Below are 22361 nucleotides of genomic sequence, written 5' to 3'. Positions count from 1 at the left end.
TCCGTTTGAAGTCCGCTCAGATCCCCCCAAAAAAGTGCCCCCACGCTGGGGCACCCCTTTAAGCCACGTCCAAAGGGCAATTAGTAGCTCAAACTAGAATAATGTGCCAACAGCCTTGATTGCACTAAGGGGAGGCCAGACAGCTAAGTGACGTCCGTTATTTTAGACTCAAAATGTTGTTTTAAACTGGGCTGAAAAAACGTTGTGTGAACATAGCCTATATGAAATAGATAGATAGATAGATAGATAGATAGTACATAGTTTTTTCTAATTTATAGATTTATTATAATAAAATTACATGATTCATTAATATTGATACAAGACAATGTAATATAGTAATAATGTACTTACCTTGGTAAGCTCTTTTGTGCCTTTGACTTGTGTATGTTAGACTATGGCAATATAAATCTTAATATAGTTTAAGGTTAATATATAATCTGTATTTTGTAGCTACTATGTGGGGATGTGTGGAGATGGAGCTAATGACTGTGCGGTAAGTGTACTATGCAAAAATCTATATTTGTTTTTAAACAGGTATTCCTGGCTTGTAAACAATTTTCAATGTTTGGGATTAGGGAGGAAAATTTTAAAATAAGCATACTTATTGGTCCGGCCCAGCAGTTACATGTACTTGCTTGTTGTTGCATATGACCAGCAATTGGCTATGGCAGTCCTGTGCACTCTTTATGGTGACATCACCAGGCCACTTCCCATGACACTCTAGACAGCATGTGCAGCCGCCATTCCTTAACGAATCAACCGGTATTCGCTTTGCAGAACGAGGCAAATTGACAGCGCGATTCGCAGTAAATCTTGATGAATGAATATTTGCAAACTTATGCATATGGGAGAGGATTGTGCAGGTTAAACACATTTCTAATATACCACCATAACTAAGTTAGAACTTAAGTAATTACTTATTTTAGTGGGGTGGAATAGTCAGGAATAGTCATTTATGTGAAAAATAAAAAATTTTCTTTACTTTTAGGCTCTTAAAATGGCCAATGCTGGAATTTCTTTGTCTGTACAAGAAGCCTCAGTGGCTGCACCTTTTAACTCTCATGTCACTAATATTCAGTGTGTACCAGAATTACTCAAGTAAGCCAACCCATTTTTAACAAGTCATCCTATGACTCATGCTGGTATTTTAATGACTGTATCTATATCATAAAAATCAAAGTCTGTCTGTCTGTCCTTCTGTCTGTCTGTCTGTCTGTCCCAAATAGACTTCCAAACGCCTGAACCGTTTGACCCCAAATTTGGCACACAGATACATAGGGTGCCCGGGAAGGTTTTTGCGAAGGTCCCGTCCCCGCCAGATGTACAGGAGGGGAGGGGATGGGGAAAGAGAGGCGCCCCATAGAGATGAATGGGAAAATCTCCTCACTGCAAACACAGGTGATATAATTAGCTGCAGCAGACACGGCAGTTGGAGCCTTAGCAACCAATAGGATTACTGCTTTCATTTTCACAGGGAGCAATGGTTGCTAGGGAAGCTGCCTCACAACATCCACAGTAATAACTGGTAGACCCCCTACTCCATCTATACAGTACATGTGTACAGGACCCCCTACTCCATCTATACAGTACATATATACAGGACCCCCTACTCCATCTATGCAGTACATGTATATACAGGACCCCCTACTCCATCTATACAGTACATGTATATACAGGGCCCCCTACTCCATCTATACAGTACATGTATATACAGGACCCCCTACTCCATCTATACAGTACATGTATATACAGGACCCCCTACTCCATCTATACAGTACATGTATATACAGGACCCCCTACTCCATCTATACAGTACATGTATATACAGGGCCCCCTACTCCATATATACAGTACATGTATATACAGGGCCCACTACTCCATCTATACAGTACATGTATATACAGGACCCCCTACTCCATCTATACAGTACATGTATATACAGGGCACAACAGGTATACCAAACTGTGACTGGGTAACACTGCTACACCAGACCTGACCAATACCGCCATACTGTGCTGGATAACACCTCCATACCAGACCTGACCAATACCGCCATACTGTGACTGGGTAACACCGCCACACCAGACCTGACCAATACCGCCATACTGTGACTGGATAACACTGCCATACCTGACCAATACCGCCATACTGTGACTGGATAACACCTCCATACCAGACCTGACCAATACCGCCATACTGTGACTGGATAACACCTCCATACCAGACCTGACCAATACCGCCATACTGTGACTGGATAACACTGCCACACCAGACCTGACCAATACTGCCATACTGTGACTGGATAACACTGTCATACCAGACCTGACCAATACCGCCATACTGTGACTGGATAACACTGTCATATAAGACCTGACCAATACTGCCATACTGTGACTGGATAACACTGTCATACCAGACCTGACCAATACCGCCATACTGTGACTGGATAACACTGCCATACCAGACCTGACCAATACCGCCATACTGTGCTGGATAACACCTCCATACCAGACCTGACCAATACCGCCATACTGTGACTGGGTAACACCGCCACACCAGACCTGACCAATACCGCCATACTGTGACTGGATAACACTGCCACACCAGACCTGACCAATACCGCCATACTGTGACTGGATAACACTGCCACACCAGACCTGACCAATACTGCCATGCTGTGACTGGATAACACTGTCATACCAGACCTGACCAATACCGCCATACTGTGACTGGATAACACTGCCATACCAGACCTGACCAATACCGCCATACTGTGCTGGATAACACTGTCATACCAGACCTGACCAATACCGCCATACTGTGACTCGATAACACTGCCATACCAGACCTGACCAATACCGGCAAACTGTGACTGGGTAACACCGCCACACCAGTCCGGACCAATTACCACCATACTGTGACTGGATAACACCGCTATACCAGACCTGACCAATACCACCATACCGTGACTGGATAACACCGCCACACCAGACCTGACCACTACCACCATACCGTGACTGGATAACACCGCCACACCAGACCTGACCAATACCGACACACTGTGACTGAATAACACTGCCATACGGGTAAATACAAGGTATACAGGTATACAGGACCCCAAAACTATACACTACAAGTGCACGGGACCTACACAAAACTATATACTACAGGTATACAGGACCCCAAACTTTACACTACAGGTATACAGGACCCCAAAACTATATACTACAGGTATACAGGACCTCCACCAACTATATACTTCAGGTATACAGGACCTCCACCAACTATATACTACAGGTATACAGGACCACGAACTATACACTACAGGTATACAGGACCCCAAAACTATAAACTACAGGTATACAGGAACTCCACCAACTATATACTACAGTTATATAGGACCCCAAACTATACACTACAGGTATACAGGACCTCAAAACCATACACTACAGGTATACAGGACCTACACCAACTCTATAATACAGGTATAAGCACCTTAACCAACTCTATACTACAAGTATACAGGACCCCAAATATACTACAGGTATACAGGAACTCCACCAGCTATACACTACAGGTATACAGGACCTCCACCAACTCTATACTATAGTTATACAGGACCCTCAAACTATTTACTACAGGTATACAGGACCCCCAAACTATATACCACAGGTATACAAGACCTCCACCAATTATACACTAAAGGTATCCAGGACCCTCAAACTATAAACTACAGGTATACAAGACCTCCACCAACTATACATTACAGGTATACAGCACCAACTATATACTACAGGTATACAGGACCCCGAACTATACAGTACAGGTATACAGGACCTTCACCAACTGTACACTGCAGGTATACAGGACCTCCCTCAACTATACACTATAGGTATACAGCCCCCCCAACTATGCACTACAGATATGCGAGACCCCTAAAAACTATACATTGTGGGTATATAGAACCCCTCCAACTATGCACTACAGGTATACACTAATTCCACTGATTAACTCAGATGAAACAATACCTTTAGCTTGGCCTCCTAGGCACCTTAGAACAAATCTCATTAACACACTGACACTTTATACCCGGGCAGCGCCGGGTACATTTTCTAGTTATTTAATAATAAACAAAGGCACATTACTTTCCCCTACTTCAGTCACTATTGAGCCAAGGCATTTTTGTGCCCTATGGAGATAAGACAAATGACACCTCCACCTACCCTTCTTCCTGGTCTTAATATAACACTCCTGGTGTACAGCCAGGACATGTGTCTTTAATCCAGCTATACTAATTACATAACAGTAATGATGTAACTATAATTACTAATATTTGGAATGTAACTGTAAATTGGGAAATAGTGAAAAGTATTTCTTATCTGACATTAGAATAGGTGTAATATATAGGCCAGTACTCTGTGCTCCTTCTCCTTGACCTATCTTCTGTCTTCGACACAGTTGACCATTTTCTCCTCTTACAAATTCTTTTATCCCCTGGCGTCACTTTCTCACCCCTTTCCTGGATCTCCACTTACCTCTCCAACCGCACTTTTAGTGTCTCCCACTCCCACACCACCTCCTCTCGTCCCCTCACTGTTGGTGTCCCCCAAGGCTCTGTACTCAGGCCTCTTCTCTTCTTCATCTATCCCTCTGGCCTTGGACAAATCATGGAATCCCACGGCTTCAGGTATCACCTCTAGAGGTAAAGCCGTGCAAAAGGTCCGGGACTTTGGTGGCGCTGACAGCATCCAATGAATTTCCTTCCTTAAATGATGGGAGTAGTAGTGGTGGATGTAAAATCAGAACTTTATTGCAAGAATTATGCGATTTAAGGCACAACCTCTTCATCAGATAAGTATCAAATCTGATGAAGAGGCTGTAGAGGTTAATAAAGGGTTATAGAGGTTAATAAAGGATTAGTCTTAATAAATGTCTAAATAACTCCCAGCCTCAGTTGGGAGTCTTAAAACTCAGGAATAGCCAGATATACCTCCAAGGAAGGAAAACTTATTGCCAAGGGGTGCCTCCCATTGGGAAGATCATCCAACCCCCCCCCCCCCCACCCCCAATACATAGCCCTTTAAGTCCATCTCGGTTGTGAGTATTGGAGCATAAAATACCAGGGAAATACCAGGGTGGCCCCTTTTGTATCAAAGTCTAACTCTGCTGCGAGTGTTGCGACATGACAAGGGTTTACCAAAGCAGGCATCCATCCACAGACAGCTATTTTGGGGTATTTGCCCTTCGTCAGTGTGGAGCAGAATTCTGGCTATTCTGGCAGCCTATAGGAAGTATAAAGAGACTGGAAATGTAGATGACAGAGAGATATATAACATTATACAAAAGGAGGCAAAGCAGATTATAAATGCTTTGATTATAATTCGCAAAATTTGTAAAGGAGGGAAATAAAACCTTCTTTAGATATATAAGTGACAGAAAGAAGAAAAAGAATAGCTGCAGCATTAATAAAATAAGTAATGGAATCTGAGAATCTGAGAGATGCGCAGGACGAAATGGGGGATTGGTTAAGACAGAAAGCTCAGCACAAATTATTTTTTATGGGCCAACATAGATTGTTATCGGGGGGGGGGGGGGGGGGGGGGGGGGACCGAATAGATTCTTGATTAATCTCTTGAAAAACCAACACCAGCATCAGGATATTACCACAATCAGAAAACAGGGGGGTCGTCTGGTGCAGGAGAAACAGGAGGTAGAAAATCTATTTGTGAACCATTTCTTTGCCGTGTATGAGTCTGAACACTTATCTGACCAGCGGAGGTTGCAGGAATTTTTCTCAGGGATTTCCCTTCCGATACTCTCCACTGATCAGATTAATATTTTAAACGAGGATATTACTGTAGAGGACTTGGAGATAGCCTTAAGGTCCTTCCAGGGGAATTCTGCACCGGGTGCTGATGGTCTCCCCTTTCTCTTTTATAAGAAGGTGGCGGGTGCTCTCTTGCCTATATTACTTCGAGTCTTAAATGAATCCTGTAAAAGGGGCACCCTTCCGCAATCTATGAAGGAGGCACACATTGTTTTAATTCCGAAAAAGGGTAAGGAACTTGGATCTTGGCTAGATCTTGGCTCTTACAGACCCATTTTCCTCCTCAACATCAAAGTCAAGATTTTTGCCAAGGTCTTGGCTGGGCGTCTGGGGAAGGTTGTGGCGTCGGTCGTGGAGAGGGAACAGTGTGGCTTTATGCCTGGTCTCACAGTGCATGACAATATAAGGAAAGTGTATGCCAATATTCAACTCAGCAGCCCGGGAGCCCGCTCCATCCTGTCCTTGGATGCCTCTAAGGCCTTTGACAGGGTGGAGTGGGAATTCCTGTGGTTTGCTCTTGAAAGAATGGGCCTAGGTGGGCGGTTTTTGGGATGGATAAAGACTTTATATAATTCTCCTGTAGCTAGAATTATTTTGAATGGATCATCTTCTTCTGCCTTTCCTCTTGCGAGGGGGACGAGGCAGGGATGTCCTCTATCCCCATTACTGTTTGCCTTATATGTGGAGCCGTTAGCAGCCTGGGCTAGACAGTATCAGGGTTATGAGGGCTTCGGTAAAGAAAGTGTTTTTTCCAAAATATTACTATACGCAGACGATATCCTGATGTTTATAAGACAGCCTGAGAAGGTGATTCCATAGATTATAGAGAATCTAGAAAAAATAGGTTGTTTATCGGGTCTTAGTATCAATTGGGAGAAATCCTGCCTCCTCCCCTTGGATGAGGAGATAGCTCTCCCCATTGGGCAGCTAAAAATTCTTAAGCCCTCTGACCATATGAAGTATCTTGGCATCAAGATCACAAAAGAGGCCACTGATTTTATGAGTAGCAACTTGATTCCTTTTGCTAGTAAGTTGGCGCAAAGAATGGAAAAGCCTCCCGATTTCTATGGCTGATAGAACATTGGTGGTAAAAATTGTTATTCTTCCCCAACTCTTGTTTTTCTTTATGGCCTCCCTCATCTAGATTAGCTCCACGTGGTAAAAAAAAAATAAGAGTGTATGTTAGGGGATTTGATATGGGGACGAAAGAGGGTTAGAATAAATATTCAGTTTTTGCCGCACCTAAAAATAAAGGAGGGTTTGCTCTTCCTAATTTGCGTTTGTATTTTCTTGCTTCTCACTTTGCAAATATCATGAAGGGGGTGAAGATAACGGTTTATGAGTTACTATTAGATAGAAGTATGTTTGGGAATTGGTACGAGTTTTTGGAGTCGGGATCGCTCGGTCTAGGCCACTTCAAGAACTCGTCACTGTGTTTACTAATTCACAAGGTTTGGAATGCGATTAAATGTTGGTGTGAGATAGAGGGTAGTTTAAATTTCACTCCGATGTTGTCACAACCACTACTTCCGTGAATTTGGCATAATCTGTAATAGGGCTTTCCGGAAGAATAGAGGTGTCTTTAGAGTCGAGCAGCTGTTTTCTGACGGTAGATTACTCCCTTTCCAGGAGCTTAAAGATACTTATGATTTGATGGATAAGCACTTGTTTTTTTATAATCATCTATTGCATGCTAGGGAAAAATCCCTTAATGATAAGCTATTCTTGGTTGTTTGTTCACCTTTGTTCCAAGCACTGTTAGATTTTGATATGAATAAGAAAAGGGTGTCGTTTGTGTATAAAACACTGATTAACATAGGAGCACTGGTGAGGAGTGGTATGAGATCATCTAGATGGGGTACAATAATGGGCCAGTTAGAGGCACAGCAGTGGGAAGGTATTTTGGGCAACATGGATAAAGTTTCTCTTAATGAATCTCATCAATTAATCCAGTTCCGTATTATTCATCTGGGTTATTATTCTCCCATGCAGCTGTTCAAAATGGGGATTAGGGACAAATCTACCTGCCCTAGATGTGGTTCTGATAAAGCTGATCTGATCCATATGTTCTGGTTATGCACCCCGATATATAATTATTGGTGTGAAATTTTTGATGAAATAGACGTAAAACTTAACTGCCTAATCCCTCGAAAACCCTTTTGTAGCTATTTTGGGCGACACAACAACAATAAAGCTATTGTTTTACGCACGTCTGAAAATTCTATATCATTGGTTTTCTGCTGAGGTCCCCTCCAAATCTGAATGGCTAAATTATGTACATACTATTAAGACATATGAGATGGTGTGGTTTCAAACAAAAAAAGAAGGAATTGCAAAGTTTACTAAAAAATGGAGAAAGTGGTAATAAGGATCTAGCTGGCATATTGTTTTTTTCTTTGTTTTTTTTTTCTTCTTTCTGTGCTCTCCTCTCTCAGGGTAGGTTGGGTGGGTGGGGGTATGAGGGGGTAAGGGGATATATACTAAGCAACCGGGGGGGGTTGGGAGCGAGCCTGATTATGTTAAAATAAATTTATGAATGTTAATTTATCTTGACTCCCTCCCCCACCACCTTGTCCTTTTGTAATGAATTATGTATTATTTTTTTATTACTGTTTTATAATTGAAAATGAAAGAAATAAAGAATTTAAAAAAAAAAAAAAGTAATGGGGAGAATATGTTTATTGACATAGATAAGGTGGTTTCTGAATATTTAAATCGCTACTTCTGCTTGGTGTTTTCAAAAGGAGGCCTTCACAATCACAGTATGGTTGGACACAGCATTGGCTCCATTTGTATGTGTTTAGTTCCAGTGTTTTCAGAGGCTGAAGTTGCAGTGGAACTTGCCCATTTAAAGTTGAATAAGGCGATGGGTTTAGATTAGGGATGGTCCGAACCTGCCGAGGTTTGGGTTTGTACAAACCTGAACTCTCGGCAATGATTCCCGCTGCCCGCTCTGTGCAGCGGGTGGATACAGCTGGAGGACCGCCTGGAAAACTGGGATACAGCCATTGCCATAGGCTGTATCCCAGTTTTCCAGGTGGTCCTCCGGCTGTATCCACCCTCTTCACGGAGGTGAAAGACAGCGGGAATCATTGCCGAGAGTTCAGGTTTGTACAAACCCGAACCTCGGCAGGTTCGGACCATCCCTAATCCAGCTGGTTTCCACCCCAGGGTTCATAAAGAACTCGGATCTGTGATTGCTGCCCCCCTGATGGATCTGTGTAACAAATCCCTCCTAGCAGGAGATGTTCCTAATGATTGGAGAACGGTCAATGTTATACCCATCCACAAGAAGGGTAGTAGAGAAGAGCCCAGTAACTACAGGCCAGTTCACTGACATCTGTGGTAGTAAAAATGATGGAAGCTATTCTAAAGAACATAATGGATCACCAAACAATGAACAATTTGATAGATCCAACAATGGAAATTGCAGTTAAATGTTTTCAAATGTAAAATATTGCACTTGGGGGGGGGGGGAGGAATCTTCTATTCGAGTATTATATCGGTAGTTCTGTGTTGGCAAACATTGCAGAGGAAAAGGATTTAGGGGTAGTGATTTCTGACAGCCTTAAAATGAGTTATCAGTGCAACCAGGTGGTAGGGAAAGCAAATTGAATGCTTGGCTGTATACTGTAGTTAGAGGTATAACCAGTAGGAAGAGGGAGATTGTGATCCCGCTGTATAGAGCTCTAGTGAGACCTCATCTGGAATACTGTGTCCAGTTCTGGAGACCTCACCTAAAAATGGATATTGATACATGGTGGAGGCAGGCAGGCATAAAACATATCAGGAAAGACCTAAGGATTTGAATCTGTAAAGTCTGGAGGAAAGAAGGGAAAGGGGAACATGATCGAAACCTTTAAGTATGTTAAAGGACTAAAAAAGGTTGAGGGAAGTGTTTTTAGAAGAAAAAACTGAACTCAAGAACAAGAAGACACAATCGAAGGATAGTTGGCAGAGAGATCAGAACAAAATTTACTTTACTGAAAGTAGTAGATGCTTGGAACAAACTGCTCCATTAATGGGGTTAATCTATATCCAAAACAGCTGAAATAGAAAGTCAAATATGTGTCAGAAATCTTAGGATAACCCTCGTACATCTGTTGTATATTTGTAGCATGTGGACATATCACAAGCTTGACCCTAGCTTTATTCTTTCTGTTCTCCAGGGAAGGACGGGCAGCCCTTGTTACATCTTTCTGCATGTTTAAATACATGTCCATGTTTGGATTAATTGAATATATCAACACTTTACTCTTATACTGGGTAACTATTTTTACAGTTTGAACTAAATATCTCTACATTGATCATGTTGTTTTCATAAATATTTATGTAATTCAAAAATATTTAAGGATAAAATCATCATGCATTTGTGTCTTCCAGCAACGAAACATCTTTGGGAATAATCAGTTTCTCGTTCATGACTTTGCCATCATGTTTGTTATTTTCTTAACAAGTAAGTAAATATATTTTTTTATTCTCACAATAAATCGCACAATCCTATAAAAATCGCAAAAAAAAAAAAAAAGAGAGAGAGAAAAGGCGTTTTTTTTTTGTATTTAAAAAAAGTCAGCTATTGCTGTAATTTAACTGACTTCAATGCAATGCATTGATGTTAATAAAATGACAAATGTCCAATGCACACAGTGAATAAAATGACGGAAGTCTGTGCGGACATCAAAATTATGATCATGACAATTATTTTTGGTCTTTTGCAAACAGCGTACATTATTTTTTAGTTTTTTACACACATTTTTTCTTTTTTCACACCATTCTCCGTTTTTACTTTTAAAGTCAAAAGACTTTTCAATTAAAAACACAGTCAAAGGCCAACTAGTAACTAGAGATGAGCAAATAGTGAAATATTCGATTCGATTGGAATCGATTCGAAAAGCTCCCAATATTCGAATATCGAATCCTAGTATAGTCTATGGGAGAAAAATCCTTGGGACCTGAAAATCAAGATTCGACGAATTGGAGGTCACCAAGTCCAAGACATCTTTAGAAAGTGATGCAAACACCTCTGGAATGCATCTGGGAAAGCAGGAAATCAGTATAACAGGGCACGGTATTACCGACAATTAGCAATTGCCGGCAATAATGCTGATCCCTGTAATAGTTAATATTTAATTAATAAAACAAAGTTTCCTCCAAAAAAAGTTATTTTTGTTGTTCAATAGCTTAATTAAAATGAATTCATGCAATTAAATATACTGTTAATAAAAAAATAAATATATAAATATGTTTATTTATTTATTTATTCACAGTATATTTAATTGCAAAAATATGTATTCGTTTTAATTAAGCTATTGAACAACGAAAATAACTTTATTAGAATGAAAATGTGTTTTAATAATTAAATACTAACTACTACAGGTAGCTCTATTATTGCCAGAAATACCTATTGCCGGTGATACAGCTGAATGTAATAATTAATACTTTAATTAAAACAGCAAATGTTTTTTTAAATAAATAATTAAAAAAAAAAAAAAACGTGTAGGTTTCCCCCTATTTTCATAATCAGACTGGTTTAAAACCAAGCAACAGCAGCCTAGTAACACCAGGGTGGGAAAGGCCATTGTTTTTGGCCCTCCCCAGCCTTAATATTACCAGTCTGCTGCCGCCAAGTCTAGGAGCGCCAATTTTGATGCTCCGGGACCACTGGCACCCTGATCTTCCCAGTACCCCTGGTGGCATTGGGTACTGGGGTAATAATGGGGGGTTAGTGTTAGCCATTTTATACCGGCTAACACTAGGCCCAGACTTAGTAATGGATTCCGTCTATTAGACGGCTTCCACTACTAAGTCTATAAAGTAAAGAAATAAAGACACTACACAAGTGAAAAATATTTTTTATTCAAATAAAAATACCCCCAGACCCCCTGTTGACCATTTTATAAAAAAAAAATCCCAACAACCGCTGGTCATAGACGTAGTCCATCGAATCCACTGTAATCCACAGGATACCGATATCTGAAAAACAAAAAGGGAGAAACACACAAAAAAACACTCAAACAGGAGCACAACACCCTTCATTGTGAGCGGTGTTGTGCACCTTACAGTATGCAGCATCTTTACAGATCGGTGCTTACAGTTTGGCACCCAAGAGGTTAAAGGAGGATGCATTGCATCCCCCTTAACTCTTTGTGTGCCATACTGAATAATCTGGTCCCCAGGGGGTTAAGTAACCCCTTAACCCCTTGGGGGCCAGACTGATGTCAGACTGCACCCATACCAGCAAGGAAGGGGTTAAGTGACTCCACTTCCTTGCTGGGATGGGTGTAGTGCAGGGGGGAGAAGAGCTTTCTACTCACCCTTCGATGTCTTCTATCTTCTTTCTTCTATCTTCTCTCTTTGCCGGTCCTCAGCACACTGAGCTTAGTGTGACAGGGACCGGCTCTTTATATGTCCGCTCAGGCAATCAGCTGAGCGGACATATAAATCTAAATGTTTCTTCTAATGTTTCTATTAAATATAGATAAAAAATAGCATCATTAGAAGAAACATTTGCTGTTTTAATTAAAGCAAAGTATTAATTATTACATTCAGCTGTATTACCTGCAATAGGTATTGCCGGCAATAATAGAGCTTCCTGTAGTAGTTACCGTATTTTTCACTTTATAAGACGCACCTGTCTATAAGACGCACCCCTGATTTGGACCACTGAAAACGGGGAAAAAATATTTCATGCTAATTAAACTTCCCTGGCGGTCTTAGGTCATGAAGGGGATAATGCATTGAAGGGGTCAAAGTTTATTAAAATGACAGTGCCTTGTATCTACACATGCACAGCTGCTGTATGCACAACACACACTCAGCTCTGCTACACCATACACTCTCAGCTCTGCTGTACCATACACACTCAGCTCTGCTGTATCATACACTCTCAGCTCTGCTGTATCATACACACTCAGCTCTGCTACACCATACACTCTCAGCTCTGCTGAATCATACACTCAGCTCTACTATATCATACACACTCAGCTCTGCTGCCCCATACACTCTCAGCTCTGCTGTATCATACACACCCATACACACACACTCAGCTGTACAAACATATTCACAGACACACACACAATGTTGTAACACACATACCTCTGCTGCCTAGTTATAATACATTGTAGGACCTGCGGGAGTGTAGGATCAGAGTAATGTGATTAGTCACATGACTGTGACTTCAGCTTCCGAAGGTCTTTCAGTATGTTGCCGTGCATATCCCCTCCCGATTTCTCTCCTGCCGGGCTCTGATCTCACTGATCAGTACGGTCAGGAGAAGGGTGAGGACTGCACAGCATATGCAGCTGTTTTAGTAAAGTTAATTTAGATTTGAATATTCGATCACATATTTGATCCAACTCGAATCTTTCAAATAGTGCAGTATTCAATCAAATAGCTATTCGATTGAATACTATTCGCTCATCTCTATTAGTAACCCAAACTAGAATAATGTACCAACAGCGGTCATTGCATGCCTTGAGAAAGCGCCTGACGGCGTGAAAGGTGCGTGGGCAGGGAGGGCGCGCCTCTCGGATGCTGTCTACTGTTTATTGTCCGATGAAATAAAGGTGAAGTCTTTTTAAGGTGAAGTGCCGTTCCACTGCTTTTCTTCTCACTATACATTGATTGTAACTATACTAGAGCACATAAATACATAGTATATGAAATGTACAAAACTATACAAATACAGACATATACACCGCACACAGCTCTGTACTCAGCAATATACAACATATACAACCCACACAGCTCTGTACACAGCAATATACACTGACATACACAACATATACGCCCCACAAAGCTCTGTACACAGCAATATACACTGCACACAGCTCTGTACACATACGTATACAACATATACACCGCACACAGCTCCGTACACAGTAATATACAACATATACACCCCACACAGCTCTGTACACTGACATATACAACATATACACTGCACACAGCTCTGTACACAGACATATACACCCCACACAGCTCTTTACACTGACATATACAACATATACACGGCACACAGCTTTGTACACAGCAGTATACAACATATACATCGCACACAGCTCTGTACACAGCAATATACAACATATACACCGCACACAGCTCCGTACACAGAAATATACAACATATACACCGCACACAGCTCTGTACACAGACACAAACAACATATACAGAATCCTGTATATGGGCTGATAAGCATCCTATATATGTATATGGGCTGATAAGCATTGTGTATGTGTATATGGGCTGATAAGCATCTTGTATATGTATATGGGCTGATAAGCATCCTGTATATGTGTATGGACTGATAAGCATCCTGTACAGTGGCATAGCTACTATAGAGGCAGGGAAGGCAGTTGCTATGGGGCCCATGGAGGGAGGGGGCCCAGGGAAGATAAGAGCCTCATGTGTCCTTTTGCTTAACCCCTTATTTACTGTGTAAGTGACCCAGTGTTCTCTAACATGCTGCAAAACAAAAAAAAAAGGGTTAATACAGAAGACAATTAGCTCTCTGCCTGACTACTCTGATAACCTCTGACCTCTGTTCTCTGAGTTCCTGCAGAGGTCAGGGGTTATCAGTGCAGGAGTAGCAAGGAGAGAGCTAATTGTCTTCTATATCAGTGCTTCTCAAACTGTGAGGCGGGCCTCACCAGTGAGGCGCCCCCTAGTTGTTGGTGAGGCCTAGCTGGGTAGTCAGTTTTTACAAAAGTAACTAATATCTGCACAGTCGTTTTGGTGTTTGCAAAAATCTCCATTTTATCAACATTATTAACTTATTTGTACTTGCTTTATTAGTAGATAGAGCTTGGGAGATGGATGTAAGGTAGCTTTAGCATTATTTTCAACTTTTAAATGGACTTTCACGACAGATGATGAGGCCCAGGCACCCTATTGGTCAGTCTGGTGAGGCCCGGGGCATTGCCTTGCTCTGTTGGGTGAGGCTCCAGTAGAAAAAAATTTGAGAACCACTGTTCTATATTAACCCTTTTTTGTGTTGCAGCATGTAAGAGAACACTGGATCACTTACACACAGTAAATAAAGGGTTAAGCAAAAGGTAGTCTGCTCTTGTACCTATTATATAACCATAGGATTCTGCCTCTGGCCACAAGAGAATTTTTTTTTTTGGCCACATCACCGAGTATGTGTGCATGTGTATATATATATATATATATATATATATATATATATATATATATATATATATACACACACACACACATATATATAATATATATACACACACACACACACACACACATTAGTGTGTAGGGGGGGGCATACAGTTTTTTGCTATGGGGCCCCATAAATCCTAGCTATGCCCCTGATCCTGTATATATATATATATATATATATATATATATATATATATATATATATATATATATATGGGCCTGATAAGAGTCCTGTACAGGAGCTGGATCAGAGCTGACAACCATACAGAACGGCAGTGTCTAAATCTCATACCGCAAGAGGACCTCCTGTCGTGCTCAGTTCACGTGACTGTACAGCAGGTGCGGCTTCAGGCGGTGCACTCACTGCTAATTCAGTTCAGTTTAGTCTGCTGGGCTACATGGCTGCCACAAGGTTTCCTCTGTCTGCGCAATTGTGCCACTTCCAGGTGATGTTTTATTAAGCATAATGCTGGGTATAGTAGTGGTCTGGGGGCATAATGATGGGTATAGTAGTGGTCTGGGGACATAATGGTGGGTATAGTAGTGGTCTGGGGGCATAATGGTGGGTATAGTAGTGGTCTGGGGACATAATGGTGGGTGTAGTAGTGGTTTGGGGACATAATGGTGAGTGTAGTAGCGGTCTGGGTGAATAATGGTGGGTATAGTAGTTGTCTGGGGCCATAATGATAGATGTAGTAGTGGTCTGTGGGCATAATGATGGGTGTAGTAGTGGTCTGGGGGCATAATGGTGGGTGTAGTAGTGGTCTGGGGGCATAATGGTGGGTGTAGTAGTGGTCTGGGGGCATAATGGTGGGTGTAGTAGTGGTCTGGGGGCATAATGGTGGGTGTAGTAGTGGTCTGGGGGCATAATGGTGGGTGTAGTAGTGGATTAAGGAACATAATGGTGGGTGTAGTAGTGGTCTATGGAGCATAATGGTGGGTGTAATAGTGGTCTGGGGACATAATGGTGGGTGTAGTAGTGGTCTGGGGACATAATGGTGGGTATAGTAGTGGTCTGAGGGCATAATGGTGGGTGTAGTAGTGGTCTGGGGGCATAATGGTGGGTGTAGTAGGGGTCTGGCGGCATAATGGCGGGTGTAGTAGTGGTCTGGGGGCATAATGGTGGGTGTAGTAGTGGTCTGGGGGCATAATGGTGGGTGTAGTAGTGGATTAAGGAACATAATGGTGGGTATAGTAGTGGTCTGAGGGCATAATGGTGGGTGTAGTAGTGGTCTGGGGGCATAATGGTGGGTGTAGTAGGGGTCTGGCGGCATAATGGCGGGTGTAGTAGTGGTCTGGGGGCATAATGGTGGGTGTAGTAGTGGTCTGGGGGCATAATGGTGGGTGTAGTAGTGGATTAAGGAACATAATGGTGGGTGTAGTAGTGGTCTATGGAGCATAATGGTGGGTGTAATAGTGGTCTGGGGACATAATGGTGGGTGTAGTAGTGGTCTGGGGACATAATGGTGGGTATAGTAGTGGTCTGAGGGCATAATGGTGGGTGTAGTAGTGGTCTGGGGGCATAATGGTGGGTGTAGTAGGGGTCTGGCGGCATAATGGCGGGTGTAGTAGTGGTCTGTGGGTGCAGTAGTGATTTAGTCAGAACCCATAAATAACACCTCCCTCAGTGCCTCCATTACTCACACACTCTGCTGCTTATGATGATGATGGTCCCTCCCCTGTCCCGACTGCTGCTGCTGCTGCTGACAGGGAGCAGGAGAGTCACACACAGACGCTGCCCCGTTCTCCGGGCCTTCAGTAAGGGAGGTCATGTGATCTCTGCAGGGAAGGTCATCTTATCTCTGCAGGACCCAGAACTTACTTGTAAATGAGCAGGCACAGCCGATGTCTGCTCATTCTGCATGTCAGTAACAGGGCCTGCAGGGGCAGCAGGGGGTGGGGCTTCCCGGGACAGGAAGAAGAGGAGGCCCCACTGCACTGTGAGTCAGAAGACAGCCTGTAACCTCCTGATGCTGCAGGGCCGTGTGATTGGCTGGGCGGCATCAGGAGTTTACAGGAGTTGGAGGAGGAAGTAGCTGGGTATGGAGGGGGTCCGGACCGGCCCACGGAGGGGGCGGCCCCTCTGGCATTTGCCAGAACTGCCCTAGGGCCAGTCCGGGCCTGAGCACCACCTAAACTAGTGTGTATTGCACTGTATAACTGGGAGTTGTAGTGCATAGAACTTCACTGCTCATTGTATTGGGGTGACAAAATGTGTACAGTTGTTGCCCATACCAGATAGCACCATCAAGCCCCCCCCCTAAACTTGTGTGTACTGCACTGTATAGCTGGGAGATGTAGTGCATCCTGCATAGAATTTACTTCACTGCTCATTGTATTGAGGTGACAAAGTGTGTACAGTTGTTGCCCATACCAGATAGCACCACCTAAACTACTGTGTATTGCACTGTATAGCTGGGAGTTGTAGTGCATAGAAGTTACTTCACTGCTTATTGTATTGGGGTGACAAAGTGTGTACAGTTGTTGCCCATACCAGATAGCACCACCTAAACTAGTGTGTACCTCACTGTATAGCTGGGAGTTGTAGTGCATAGAACTTACTTCACTGCTCATTGTATTGGGGTGACAGGAAGTGTGTACAGTTGTTGCCCATACCAGATGGCACCATCAAGCCCCCCCCCCCTAAACTAGTGTGTACTGCACTGTATAGCTGGGAGTTGTAGTGCATCCTGCATAGAACTTACTTCACTGCTCATTGTATTGGGGTGACAAAGTGTTTATAGTTGGTGCCCATACCAGATAGCACCATAGAGCCCTACCAAACCATTGGTTACTACAACTATTTTTCAAGATCTGTATTTCATACGCAAGGCCTATTTCAGTTCCATTCTGTGCAGTGTCCATAAAATGGTGAACCCCAGGGGTAAGGGTCGAGGGCGTGGGCGTGGGGTTCCAAGTGTGCAATGTGTTTTCTGGAGGCTGTGTATCAGGGCAGGGTGACACAGCAGCACCTGTTGAGGAGGTAGCAGTGGCACACCGCAAACGTACACTCCCTAGCTTCTTTGACCAACTTATGGGGTCTCAAGGTAGACCGTTATTGAAACCGCAGCAGTGTGAACAGGTGATCATGTGGATAGCGGATAATGTGTCCAGTAACTTATCCACCACCCACTCTTCAACGTCGTCCGCCCACGCTACCCAAGGAAGTGGAACCCTTGCTCCAGATCCACCACCATGCTCCCAGGAACTGTTTTCTGGATCCTTCCCTGAGTCAGAGCGACCAGAGCAGTCGATCTGTCCTGATGCCCAAACTATGCAGCTCGCGCATTCAGTGGGTGATGAGAGTGGGGACTTGCAAGCGGGGTTGGAAGAGGTGTCTGATGATGATGATGAGACCCGGTTGTCAGACAGTGAGGTTGTTGTCATGGATGTAACTCAAAGTGAGGAGGAGAGTGAGGAGCTGGTGGATGAGGACGAGGTGACTGACCCGAGCTGGATGGATAAGCCTAGTGAAGACCGTGCTTCTGAGGGGGAGGCGAGTTCACCCGCAGGACCGGTTGGAAGAGGAAGAGGGGTGGGCAGAGGGAGAGGCAGGGGCAGAGCGAGTAGATCAGCAACTGTTTCACGGAGTCAAACTCCCGTGGCCAGGGCTAGATGTTCTGAAGTCTGGAGGTTTTTTAAAGAAACTGCGGATGACCGACGGACTGTAGTGTGCAACCAGCCTAACCACTACCAGCATGCGCAGGCATATGAGTGCTAAACACCCCACTCAGTGGAACCAAGGCCGTTCAGTGACTGCAAGTCGCACCCCTGCTTCTTCCCCTGTGTCAGGTGCTGGCTCTGTCAGTCCCCCCGCCCAGGCCCCAGGCACGAGCGCCTCCCACCCTACATGCACACCTTCACCTCCACTATGCTCCACACCCTTCAGCAAGGTGTCCAAGCGCAGCGTTCAACTGTCCCTGCAGCAGACCTTTGCACGGAAGCGCAAGTACACTGCCACTCACCCGCATGCACAAGCCCAAAATGTGCACATAGGCAAACTGCTGAGCTTGGAGATGCTGCCCTATCGGCTGGTAGAGACAGAGGCTTTTAGGAACCTCATGGCAGTGGCTGTCCCTCAGTACTCTGTCCCCAGCCGTCACTACTTTTCACGGTGTGCCTTCCCAGCCCTACACCAGCACATGTTGGATAACATCATCCGTGCCCTGACCAACGCGGTCAGCGACAAGTTCCACCTAACCACGGGCACGTAGACAATTGCTGGTGGGCAGGGACACAATATCTCCCTGCCGGCACATTGGGTCAACTTGGTGGAGGCTGGGACAGAGTCTGAGCCTGGTTCTGCTTATGTGCTGCCCACCCCGAGGAATGGGGGGCCCACCTCGGTTGCGGTCTCTCATGAGTTGTACACCTCTTTGTCCTCCTCTTCTTCCTCCTCCTCTCTATTACCCTCCACGAGCACGTCGCCTCCATCTCGTAGCATCAGCAGTGCTTTGGGTAAGCGCCAACAGACGGTGTTGAAACTGCTTTTTGGCTGGCTCCACGGAGCCTCAAACTAGGCATTGTTGTGTGTGACAACGGGCGAAACCTGGTGGCGGCTCTGCAAATCGGCAGCCTCACACATGTACCATGCCTGGCCCACGTGTTCAGCCTAGTGGTGCAGCAGTTTTTTAAGACCTACCCCAATTTGGCTGACTTGCTCACTAAGGTGCGGCGCATCTGTGCGCATTTCCGCAAGTCAACCACGGGTGCTGCCACCCTTAGGGCAGTGCAAAGCGCTTGCAAATGCCGGCTCACAGACTGCTGTGCGACGTGCCCATGAGGTGGAATTCCACCTTCCAGATGGTAGCCAGGGTTTACCAGCAACGCAGAGCCATTGTGGAATGCCAGATGTCAACCTCGGTGCGAAGCAGTAGTCAGGTCAGTCAGCTACCTCAAATCTACAATGAAGAGTGTACGTGGATGTCTGCTATCTGTAAGGTACTGGGCCCCTTTAAGGAGTCAACACAGATGGTAAGCGGAGATGACGCCATCATCAGCCTCACCATCCCGCTGCTGTGTCTGCTTCAAACCTCCCTACTCAGCCTGAAGTCTGACACTTTTCCTTCGTCTCAGGAGACAGGTGAAGAACAGTCGCTGCTAGATAGCCAGACCACACTGACATCAGTTTCTCAACACCGAGTAGAGGATGAGGAGGCTGAAGAAGAGGCGGAGGAGGAGCAGACTGGTGCCACCACTGAAGAGGGTACCCATGCTCGATCCTTATTTGTTGAGTGTGTATGGCCTGAAGAGGGTGAATCAGTGGAGGGTAAGGAGGAGGAGAAAATTAAGGCTAGTCAGGAGAGGGAGTTCTTGCGTGTTGGGACCCTGGCGCACATGGCTGACTTTATGTTAGGCTGTCTTTCCCGTGACCCTCGGGTTAAAAAAATTTTTTACAACACAGATTACTGGGTTTTCACCCTCCTGGACCCTCGGTACAAACAGAATTTTCCCACTCTCATTCCTGCCGAGGAACGCAGTATGAGAGTAAATCAATATCAACAGGCCCTGGTGTAGAAGCTGAAAATGTACTTCCCATCTGACACCACTAGCGCCAGAGGACATAGTTCTGTGGGCCAAAGAGCGGGGGAGAGGAGCGGTAGAGCAGGCAGCTTGTCAAGGGGCAGGGGAACACTCTCCAAAGCCTTTGACAGTTTCATGGCACCCCAGCAAGACTATGTCAACCGTCCCCAGTCTAGACAAAGTAGGGGGGAAGCCTTCAGGAAGATGGTGAGGGAGTTCCTTGCTGACCATACCACCGTCCTTCATGATCACTCTGCTACCTACAACTACTGGGTTTCAAAGCTGGATACGTGGCCCCAACTGGCACTTTACGCCTTGGAGGTGCTGGCCTGCCCTGCCGCTAGCGTGTTGTCAGAGCGGGTCTTCAGTGCAGCTGGTGCCATCATCACTGATAAGCTCACCCGCCTGTCCACTGACAGCACTGACAGGCTGAAGTTTCTAAAAATGAACAAAGCCTGGATTTCACCTGAAATCAACTGTCCACCCGGGGAAAGCAGCTGAACATGAAGATTCTTGGTATCTCCTCCTATTCCTCTTCCTACAATTCTCAGCCAACTGTCAAGTCTTCTTCCGCCATGCAGGGTCTGGCATAATTATTGGGAGGCTCAATTGCTTCCTCACTCCTAATGGTTCTTTGTGTCCTCACTGCCATGCTCTGACGTCACACTACGTCTGCGGAGGAGCAGGACTGGTTGACGAGGGCCCGCCGATCACGCCCCCGCCAACCAGCCTGCTGTTTTATTTTTTATTTTTTTTGTGTAGCCGTCGAGAGGCATCAAGTGTACCCTTGATGGTGAGTGCTGACTGACAACTGGCCTAGCCAGTTAGCTGTCAGCACCCGGGTTCATGTCCACTACATATCCCAGCCCCTGGACTCACTCCAATTTTTGGGAGGCTCACTTGCTTCCTCACTGACTTGTAATGGTTATCTGTGCATTCAATGCCCTGCTGTGTCTGGCCTAATTTTTGGGAGGCTCACTTGCTGCCTCACTGACTTGTAATGGTTCTCTGGGTGCTCAAAACCATGCTGCTTTTGCCCTAATTTTTGGGAGGCTCACTCACTTTTAAGGATTCTTTGTGTGCTCAATGCCATGCTAGGTCTGGTTTAATTTTTGGAAGGCTAACTGGCTACCACCTTGTTCACTGTGTTCTCACCGCCATGCTGTGTGAGGCGGAATTTTTTGGGTGGTTTATGATATGCTACCTCTGTTTACTCTGACTACGGCTGGGCTTGCCCTTGCCTCCTTTTTGCTGGGCCTTAACTGGCATCCATGTTGACTACTGCTGGGCCTTTACTTGCATCCATGTTGACTACTGCTGGGCCTGCCCTTGCCTCCTTTTTGCTGGGCCTTAACTGGCATCCATGTTGACTATTGCTGAGCCTTTACTGGAATCCGTGTTGACTATTGCTGTGCCTGCCCTTGTCTGTTTATTATTTGTATAGCGCACACAGATTTCGCAGCGCTTCACCTATCTGTATGTTTTTTGGGTGTGGGAGTAAACCGGAGTACCCGAAGGAAACCCACGTAAACACACAGAGAACATACAAACTTTTTGCAGATGTTGTCCTTGGTCGTATTTGAACCCAGGACTCCACCATGCTCCCCTTGCCTCCATGTTGGCTTTTGCTGGGCCTTTACTGGCATCCATGTTGACTACTGTTGTGCCTGCCCTTGCCTCCATGTTGGCTATTGCTGGGCCTTTACTGGCATCCATGTTGACTACTGTTATGCCTGCCATTGCCTCCATGTTGGCTACTGCTGGGCCTTTGCTGGCTTCCATGTTGACTACTGTTGTGCCTGCCCTTGCCTCTTTGTTGCCTACTGCTGTGCCTTATGTG

At 44.7% G+C, this 22361-nt stretch overlaps 1 protein-coding gene across 1 annotated transcript in view; it reads left to right on the top strand.

Moving 5' to 3' along the window:
- Window positions 1-22361, top strand: part of LOC138795671 (probable cation-transporting ATPase 13A4) — a 152042-nt gene that overhangs the window by 112278 nt on the left and 17403 nt on the right. Inside the window, exons 22-25 of the mRNA XM_069975058.1 lie at window positions 451-493; window positions 989-1098; window positions 9997-10093; window positions 10211-10283. Of these exons, the coding sequence (XP_069831159.1) occupies window positions 451-493; window positions 989-1098; window positions 9997-10093; window positions 10211-10283 (323 nt within the window). The remainder of the gene's footprint in view (window positions 1-450; window positions 494-988; window positions 1099-9996; window positions 10094-10210; window positions 10284-22361) is intronic.

The sequence above is a fragment of the Dendropsophus ebraccatus genome, chromosome 6 (genome assembly GCF_027789765.1).
Source record: "Dendropsophus ebraccatus isolate aDenEbr1 chromosome 6, aDenEbr1.pat, whole genome shotgun sequence".
NCBI lineage: Eukaryota > Metazoa > Chordata > Amphibia > Anura > Hylidae > Dendropsophus > Dendropsophus ebraccatus.
Note: the sequence above shows the minus strand (reverse complement) of the source record. Positions and strands in the feature narration are given on the sequence as shown.